Source organism: Protopterus annectens, chromosome 2.part0 (genome assembly GCF_019279795.1).
Source record: "Protopterus annectens isolate FY-2018-M chromosome 2.part0, PAN1.0, whole genome shotgun sequence".
Taxonomy (NCBI): Eukaryota; Metazoa; Chordata; order Ceratodontiformes; family Protopteridae; genus Protopterus; species Protopterus annectens.
In genome coordinates, this window is record NC_056728.1 from 422,998,821 (window position 1) to 423,008,784 (window position 9,964).

Below are 9,964 nucleotides of genomic sequence, written 5' to 3' on the forward strand. Positions count from 1 at the left end.
TTCCTGAACTAGTTTGTGATAGTGTCCAACTTCAAAATGCTTTCACTTCGCAATCTGCTACTGCTCCTCATTTGAGTTTTCTCTTAAACTTAGATTTAAAAGATGCATATCATCACATTCTTCCTCCTCCTCTCCCTGCCCCCAGCTTTGGTTTTATAGACTTTTTTTTTTCTTTGGCATCAGGGAGGAGGAAGATTCCTTATGAGAATCTTTAGATGTCTGATGGGAGCAATATGTTTTGTCTTCTTCTTCTTCTTAACAGTAACATCGGTCTGTACAAAACAAGGTGGTTCAGAGTCCAAAGTACCTCAGTCAAGGAACTTCTTCCTTGACAAAGATCTGAGGTATGCTGACTGATCACTTTGAAATAAGCTATGGCTTCCTCCTTATCACCAGAAGTAGACTGGTTGGATGTGATGGGCATAAGAGGTGGCTGTGCCATATTAGCCTCCAACGGAGTCCCAATAGGTTTAACGGCTACAGCAGACGGATTGTCCCAGGTCTCATCAAGAGACATGATGGAGATGTCTGGGTCACACTAGATATCAGAAGTCTCTAGCATTGTTTTATAGACTTTTTTTTTTTTTCTGTTGACATCACGGGGGCATTGGCAGACAAAGACTCAGAGGCCATCTTACCTTTGACAAGCTTCTTAAGCTTTTGATTCTCAATATAAATTTTTTTAACAAAGACATATGATTACATTAAGTCTGTGGTACAAATGACTGGCAAATAGAACAGCCTCTGTAGTCGTGTTCACCACCTAAAAAAAAAAAGACACTTTGAATGATGATTGCTATGAGGAACCTACTTCCCACAGTTAGTTTCCTGTCTTCGATGATATGTACAAAACTTTTAAGCATAACAAAGAACAGGAAGTGTCCCCATTGGGGATACATATCTGCCCAATGGCTAAGGAAGGGGCACAAATAGTTTGGCTGACCAAAGTTGAAGAGATGCCACCACCCCTGAGTACTGAAGTAAGTAAGAAAGTTCTGAGGTAATGCATGCTGTTACTTCCCTTGGGTACCTTTCCTCGTGCAGGATGACATTATACATCAGATGTGCAGCAGAAGAGGGGGGATCCCAGGGTTTGGTATGATGTCTGGATGCACTGCTGTCCTTGGAAGGATACCCCATCTGTTAGTAATACTGCAACACTAATCATTTGACATGTACTGTTATGGTAAGTTCTTATACAAATGTTTGGCTGTGGTGTTCTATTAGAGTTCACGGTATTTTTTTAAGTTTCCCACCTTTTCTTGCTGTTATGTATTGCAGGAGAGGACTATGATTTTCCAAGTTGTGACTACTACTTTATATTTGCCCAGGGGCTCAGGTTGTAAGAGGTTCTGCACTTACTTTACAAGACAATGTTTCTGGCAGAGTTCCTTCATCAGCCTATTCTATGGGTATCTGAGTCATTGCTAATAGTGCAGAACAAAGATTTTTCTAATGGGAGATGTTATTAATGGGGGTCATAACGAGGGTGCTCTCTGCCCTTAGCCCAGTGGCATAATAGTCAAAGTTCCTTCTATTATTAAATTGGTACAGTGGAGCTTAGAAGTTTAGTTCCAAGGTCTTTTGTCTGTGCAAGCAGCACAAAGTTGAGAAACTCAGAACAGTGGTTTTTAGTCAGGTCTTCCCCTTCTAATTCTAAACCTGAAAAATACTTGTATAACCTGATTCATAGTTTAGTAACATAGGTTACTATTTCTTAGATCTGTCTTATGACCTCACCAGACATTTCTTAGATATGAAGTAGTAAAACAGTACCTTCAGTTTGCACTTTTCTCTAGCAACAGTTCCTAAATTGTTTACAGATGTCTGTGTTTTAGTGGCACTGTTAGAAGGGGGTGCACGTTTGTTCATATTTGGATGACTTATTCATGCCTTTCAGCATTCTGTAGTCTCCAGCTTTCTATTCGATTTCTGCATTCAGTGTGGTTAATATTCATTATAAATAAATCTAATCTGATTCTGCTGCAGAGAAAAGATGTTTCTGTGAAAAGACTTGGTTTCTTTCTTTGCAGCAAGTTTTGTTTTTTTTTTTTTTTTTTTTTTTTATTGACCAATCAGGGAGTGCAGGACATGGTTTCAGTTTTCTTATACGTAGCTTCGGTGAGGACCTTTCTGGCACTTGGGTCTTTTGACGGTCATTATTGTGGTGGCACAGAGTAGCACGTCATGTGTGAAAGTTTCAGCATTACAGGCAGAACTTCTGGGGTTGAATGACAGTCTATTGCTAAGGGCCTTCCACTGATGCTGGCCTTAGTTGAAGATCAAATGTGATAGTGGTGAGTGTGTGCAACTCTCAGTCTCAGAATAATCTTTCCCACCTCCACATCTCCACCAGACAAAGCCCAGAAGCTCAGGAGCTATACTCCTCAATGACTTCTTAAGATTTGAGTCCTGGCACACATTGTGTTCCACCTTTTGGTATAAATGACAGAGGCAGAGTGCTATTCACTTAAGTTTATCTTCCCAGGACTTTTGTGTTTGTGTATGGTTCACTGCCAGTGAATGCAATCATCATTCCCTCTAGAGTCTGCTGATGTGATGAATCCCTACACCTAGCCAGAAAATTGAGTTTTTTTTATCTCTAAGACATTATCACAGATACATTTTTGAAGTAAGGACCCCATGTCAAGGTTGCTGTACCCACGAGTACTGGGATCAGATTGAGATACTTTCACATTTCGACCTTCTTGAACTAAAAGCTGTGCTGCTAGTCCTGTAGAATATGGGAGTGGTGAAACGTGAACCTATTTCGGTAAGGTAAGAAACCATGCAGTGGTGATGGCATTAGTGCAAGCTTTGTTACACATTAACCCTTTGATAAAAACAGTAAGATTTCTGAGCCAGCAAATGGGAAATATTTCTGCTAGGTTTATCCTTTCAAGTTAAATCAGACATCCTAGCAAGCACCTTTAGTCACAACACTCATCCTTTCCTGAAGCTTCATGTTCCAAGAAGAAGCATTCAGATCCTCTTTGAGGTAAGTGGCACTCTGAATGTTGATCTTTTATTTGTGGTAAAGTAAGAAAGAATGGTTGGATAATTTAGGCTAGATGGATGTACATTTGCCTAGAATTTACCAGAATTTCTTTTGCAACAGAAGCTTTCCGTTTTCCTTTTTAAATCACACTAAGTATGGTCAAGGAGGATAAATTCAGCATCCTGTTATTTACTGATTTGCTTTCCTGAGGTGGGCATTGGGAGGACATTAATTGCTGCCTATTTTTTGTTGCTACTTTTTTGGCTTACTTCATAACCGTCTCTGCATGAAAATTATCAACCTTGTGTACACCCTTGCTGACAACTCATGTTATGTTGTGTTACATAAAGCTGAACAAGTAGCTGAAAAGAACTCACCAATGCGTTTTTACCCTCCTAACAGATGAATTGATTGCTGCAATTCATAGCGACATTGAAGAAGCTACTAGCAGACTGGAATCAGATGATCACAGGAAGCTCAAAGATGACAGTTTCTTCACACCTTTGGATAGAACTATAATGAATGGTCATTGAAGGATTCTGATTGTTCTGTAGTTTCTATGCTCTGTTTTCTGACATGGTAAAGTGTTCCATGCAGCTGACTGAAACAATTGCCAGTACACCACTTTGTAAACAAGCCAGTGCTCAGAACTTGTGTTGACGGTCATTCTGCTTGCTTTTCTGATGTAATCCACAAGGCACTGTAAAACTCATATTCAAGAAGTCCATCCTTACAGCTTCTGATATGACTTATTCTTGTATTATGTATGTGTTTTATTTCTGTAATCAGTTACCCACACCCAAGGTCCACTTCTAACTCACCCACTAGTACATAAACCTCCTATCTGAGATGTGTATTCTTAAAGTTTCTAATGACTTTTTGTTGTATTGTGTATTTTTATCCTATGATCCACAGTCCTTTTGTGGCTACTCCTACAGTCTATGACTATCTTTTTTTTTTCTGGAGATCTGCCTGTCAGTTTTAATATGGGATTAACCTTTTACATTGGCTGAATTTACATTTCAAATTTCACTTTTCCTATTCTGAACATTATTACTCTTCTCCTATACTTCTCTCCTGTGGTTCCTGGTATTGGAGACCCGCAGGTGCATTTTAATTTAATGTAATCATGTCTTTCCCTAGTATGTTCATCTTCATTGCAAATTAGTGAGTTATGCCATTGTCTGAGTCACTATGTTCTAGAATGCTTTCAGGCAATTTTAGTAGTTCTTGAAAGGAAGGAATAATCCACACAGTAAGTCTCGCATTTCTAGATATTGTCAGTATCTTTCATGTGTAGAGCATGTTCTTCTGTCTTGTCCTTTTTTACTGCCTCTGCAGGGATAATCTTACTGCCAACAGTTATGTTTATTTTTTATGATTGCTGCTCTTTGATTTGTTCTCAGTACCTCTGATGTGAGCTGGGTTAACAGTTTACCTTGGTTGCTAATTAGGGTGAAACATTAATTGCTTCTTATGAAGTACACACAGATTAGTCCAGAAATACCTTTTCTTTCAGTTTTGTATTGGATTCTCTGAAGTGCTGCTCCCTTTCTGGCCTTGTAGAAGTTTGTATAGGATGGGCATTGTAATGAAATGTTTGTCCTTGGAGGAGATCTGCATTTGTAAAGGAAGGACATTGAAAAGGCAATGTTTGTCCTCAGAGGAGATCATCTGCATTAGTGTGTGCCTTGGAAATGCCTTCAGAAACCACTTTCAAGGGCATGGGTTGCCTTTCATGTGCCTATTTGTTTATGGCCTCTGCCAAAACTATGCTATCTACTGGTAGAGAAAGTAGGTAGTGTTTAGTTCACCGACGCTTAAAAAGTAGCATGTTATCAGCAGATACATACGCAGGACCTGATACTTTTGCTGTAAGTGTGCAGTCACAGTAGGCTTAGATTTTGCCATCACAGAAGCATTAGCAATTTATTGCGTAGTCCAGTAACTGCCCCTTAATTTTGTTGATGCTTTTCTTGAGATGACTTCTGTATTGGTGATGAATCATCAGTGGCTCCATTAAAGTCACACTGCCAACTGCTCAGTCACTTTAGTCTGTTCCAGCACTTTCATTGCCTGATCCAGGTTCACAGCCTAGTTAACATCAAGGGAGAGTTTCAGATCTCAACAGTACTGAGTAAACATTAGTGATGCAAAAAGAACTACAGGAAGAAGAATTATGTTTTCCCCTTGGACAGATATGCTTTGCCCCATGCCTTATATTATTCCATAATCTGGAAGGCAGCTTTTCAGACATCTTAAAGGGCTCTGACATGATGGTGAGAAGTAGTTGACACTTGTCCTCTTTTATTAGTTATCCCCCTTGAAAGGGTTTACTGGAATTTTTGTTGATTTCTAGATCCATTCTTTAGAGTATTTTATGTTTTCTTTCCAACCATGAACATGATGTGGCAGCTGACAGTTTCACCACCATATTTTAGCACATAACTAGTGTGTTTTATGTTGTATGTCTGAAACTGGTTGACACTGTCTGGAATGTGGTTAAGATGTGTTATGTGTATGTTAGTATTCAGTCTTAGACGTAATGTTCCTTAAAGCTATGCACATTTCATGTTGTCTTGAGGCTGAATCACTAGGTGAAAGGAGACCGTTTTCTATATTAAAAGTTAATATAATTGCTGGGTCTGGATTGCGGTATTCCATTCTAAAATATTAGATCTGATATGTTTATTAGAATGTCATATTTTCCTAAAAATATTTCCATTATGACTTTAAGATATGTCACATTGGAAATAACCATCTTCATTTTGTTGCTTGATTTTAGGACTTTTATGCATTCTAAAGAAACTCCCTTTGTCTCTTAGATGCTTGCACTTTTTTAAGCAAAACCCTCCTTGGAAAATATACGTTCTGCTCCCACTAGTTTTGTTGGAAATCTTTTGCATACAAGTCAGCCTTCTGGTCTTATTTTGTATTTCTGTATAGTTAAGTTGATTCTGTTTTAATGTAGTGCTAAATTTTACACTGAATCAAGTCCTATGGCTAATCCTGCTGCTTTGTCACACTGTCTGATGCACCGGTTTGAGGGAAAATACTCTGTGCTATTGCTTGATACAGTGTTTTCACCTGTATGCTTTTACGTAAAACAGTCAAAAAAGCAAATCAGTTTTACATACTACTGGTTAAGACATTATCCCAGTTTCCAGTCTGTTATTCCCTTCCAAATGCTTTTCCGTTGTTTTTCTGCAGCTGATAGGACAGATAATTACTGGGTTATGTAGAGGTTCCATGAGATGTATTATGATCTTTGTGCTGCAGGGATTTGACTGCAATGAAGTTTCATTTTTAATCTCTGGAGCATCCTTCTAGAGCATTCTAAATTTTTTGAGGATGTGTTCTGGAGAGCGTGCTGTCTTCTTTATTTAACTTAATAAACGTTATACTCCTGTGCAGACCATATTATATTGCACAGTGAGCCCATCTTGAAGGAGATGATTATTGCTGTCTTCAAAACCTGTTAATGCCTCCTCAGTGGAACCCTTGTCAGTTATGCATGACAAGACAGTCTCTTGATGTGTCTGCGAAGAGCAGATACCTTTCTGGCCAGGAAATGTGGACTTATGCTATCTTGAACTCTAAGATAACAGTGATTTGGTGAAGCAGGGCTTGGTAAGGTCACAATGAAATCCCAGCTCTATTTGTAATTTTTTACACTACATCCAGTTATAGTATTTATCTTTCTCCTTCATAGAGCTGGGATTCTGCTACTGCATCAACCTCTTCAGAGAACCACTAGAAGAGTGCCTATGCTCCTGACCCCCTCCCAAGGGAGGGGAGTCACCATAGATTACTGTACCATATCTCCCTCTGGGGGCTTCCAGGTGACTGAACTTGTTACTGAGCACTGTTAACTAGCATTCCAGTCGGAAGCAAAACATCATCAGCAGTGATCCAGACACTGATTAAGAACTTTCTCTAGTTCAAGCTTTAATCACATCTTGTAGAGCTTTAGTACCTCTAGCTTATGAAAAGATTTATGTTGCTGTATACACAGATTTAATGCTTGGTAACTATTCTGATAGCTTGACTTTGACTGAAATACGTCAGCTCTGTGCTTTGAGAAGCTTGAAATCAGCAGCACTTCCCCACATTCATTGTGTAGTAAGAAATGTTTTCTGCTGCTACCTGCCTGATGCATCTGATGATAAATACTACTTTTGGTAAGGCCAAGATTTCTTTTTGTTTCATTTTGGCCTTGCAGTGGTAAAGTATTATATTTGTCCTGAAGAAAGGAATTATTTTGTATGAAAAGCCTCTGAAATATAGGAGAGGAAATCTAGCTGTTCTAGCAGTTGATGGCTTAGATTCATTGGCATGACCTGCAAACCAGCTGCCCTAAAAGATTTAACGTGCTTTATTATTGTGCAGCTGCTGCTTGCACTACCACATGTGTGGGATAACTTCTGCACTTGAGAAAACTTCCATACGTGTAGCATGCAGCTGTTTGACAACGTTAATGTTCATTGCAAATTCTAACTTGGCAGCAGATTTTAAAACTCTGGGCCTATTGTCTGCCTACACAAAAGATCACTACTGAAACCTTTAAAATTGTAATCAGTAGGTATGTGTTTGGTGCCTGGATTTTGAAAACTGTTAGATAGACCATTGGCACTTTTGTGGATATGTCACACTGAGACTGTTTTGTAGCTCTCTGGCTAGATGATAATCTTGTTGTGTCATTGCTAGTATTGGATTATTACTGACATTTGGATGTAGCCCACTCAAGTTATGTATTATTTTACCTTATGTTAAACAGTTCTGCATGCTCTTCTCAAAAACACCTGTAGACCAGCTAATTGATTTAATGATCATTTGTGATTTTAAATTGTCTTATGTTTTTTGATTAGCAATTTCCGTGTGTGTGTGTGTGTGTGTGTGTGTGTGTGTGTGTGTGTGTGTGTGTGTGTGTGTGTGTGTGTGTCATCAGCAAACTTCTTGTCAGCCACAGGCCCTTACTGTTGACTTTGACATCCGAGAAATGGGTACAAAAGAAAAGTGGTCCCAGTACAGATCCCTGTGGTACACTGCTGGTAACTAATCTTTTGGTTGAGAGTGTGCCTCTAACCCAAATGGACTGAGTTCTGTCAATGAGCCAGTTTGCTGTCCAGCAGGTAACACAGAGATTTACATTTAGTTTGATTAGCTTATCAGTGATGCCAGAATGTGGAATGGTATCAAAGACTTTAGCTAAGTCCAGGTATGCCGTGTGAAACAATTTGCCAGAATCCAGTGCATCTGTAAATTGTCCAAAACTCTTAGCAGGTTTGGAAAGCAAGATATGCCTTTAATAAACACAAACTGCTTTGGGTCCAAAGTTTGAAGACTGCCTACATCTTTGTTAATAAATTCCATGATATGCTCCACTGCCTTACAGAGAAGGCTAGAGTGGCTTATAGGTCTGTAGTTTTTCTGGATAACTTGTGAGTCCTCCTTTCTAGAGTTGGATGACTGCAGCAGTTCTGCATACCCTTGACATGTCCAAGTGGAGAGGCTGAAATTGAATAGACGTAATAATGAATAAACCAGACAATATTTGGTGCTGATAAGACAGCTTGGCACATTATCCAGACCTGTGGAGTTGGTCTTTGCCTTAGAGAGAGCACTTAGGACTTGCTCAGAGGTGCCCAAGAGGTTTGCATAAGCATATTAATATGCTGCAGATGATTGGGCAGAGATAGAGAAGTAAAGTTTGAGTTGAATGTTTCTGTTAATGTGTTGGCTGTGTTCTCAGGGGATGATTATGTGGTGTCATTTTGTGTTAACTTAGAACATTGTTGGGTATTACTTCTGAGGTTCATGAGTAATAATAAGTTCCTGAATAATGCTTGTAGTTATCTTTGGTATGGGTGGCAGTTCTCGGTTTGTACTTATTTTTGGAGGATTTTGGTTTTCTTTCTACGTTTTCTGTTGATCTTTTTGAGTTCTTCTCTTGATGATGAAGTGTTAATTTTCCTTAATTGAGTTATGTCTTTCTTCCTCTTATTGCATAGTTTTTATTAATACTAGGGTTCCACTAAATGAGTTTCTTCTGAAATTAGGCAGTCTTTTGTAAGGAAGGAGGATGCAATGCAAGCCTGAAGGTGGGCATAGAATTTCTGTGAATACAGCCTTTTGTGATGTTGTCATTGAGGTGAGAAGGGTGTTTTAATGCCATCAGGTTATCGGTTAGTTGGAGTAGATTTGTCTTTGTATTGTCTTTGAAGACAGAGGTGTTACAAGGTAACTCTGGTCTTGTACTTAAGTGTTACTGCACAGTGGTCAGATGTGTCCAATGATTTAGTAACATCAGGTGCTGAGCATAGAGGCTAAGTTCGTGAGAACAGGGTCTAATATTTTTGAGCCCCTCATTGAGGTTTGGACTTGTTGGTGTGTTAGGAGTTAGCATTAATGAAGCCCAGGAATGTTTGTGCATAGTTATTTGAGGTGGTGTAGGCTTCTCATATAATGGAGGGCAGCTGAAGTCATCTAGGAGGATAGTATTGGACTCTGTAGTTAGGGATTTCAGTTTGTTTAGATATGCGTCATGATTTGCCATGGTCATGGAATGGATACGGTAGTTGGCAACAGTGTGGTACTGGGTTTTATCCTGAAAAGGATGTGGAGGAGTTCAAGGTCATTGTCCTGCATTATGAGTATGGAGATGAAATGGTTTCTTAGAAACAAAGATCACCCCTCCATGTATATTTTCAAATTTAGTGTTGGATCTGAAGGGGTGGTAGGCATTAAATCCTTGCACTGCAGGGGTGCTTTTACTGTTCTGAAACAATGTTTCAGTAAGTATATATATATATATATATATATATATATATATATATATATATATATATATATATCAAATATAATTTTTATTTTTTTCGTGGTTAAGAATGCCTGAAAGGAGTGCAGCATTTTGTTAAAGCTTCTAGTACTGAGCATTACCACCTTAATTATGTTTTGGTTTTGATT

General features: G+C 38.8%; 1 protein-coding gene across 1 annotated transcript in view; it reads left to right on the forward strand.

The window, feature by feature from the left end:
* Positions 1–8,340, forward strand: part of RFK (riboflavin kinase) — a 176,167-nt gene extending 167,827 nt beyond the window's left edge. The window contains exon 4 of the mRNA XM_044060854.1: positions 3,401–8,340. Within this exon, the coding sequence (XP_043916789.1) occupies positions 3,401–3,531 (131 nt within the window). The 3' untranslated portion in view covers positions 3,532–8,340. The remainder of the gene's footprint in view (positions 1–3,400) is intronic.
* The last annotated feature ends 1,624 nt before the right edge of the window (positions 8,341–9,964 follow it).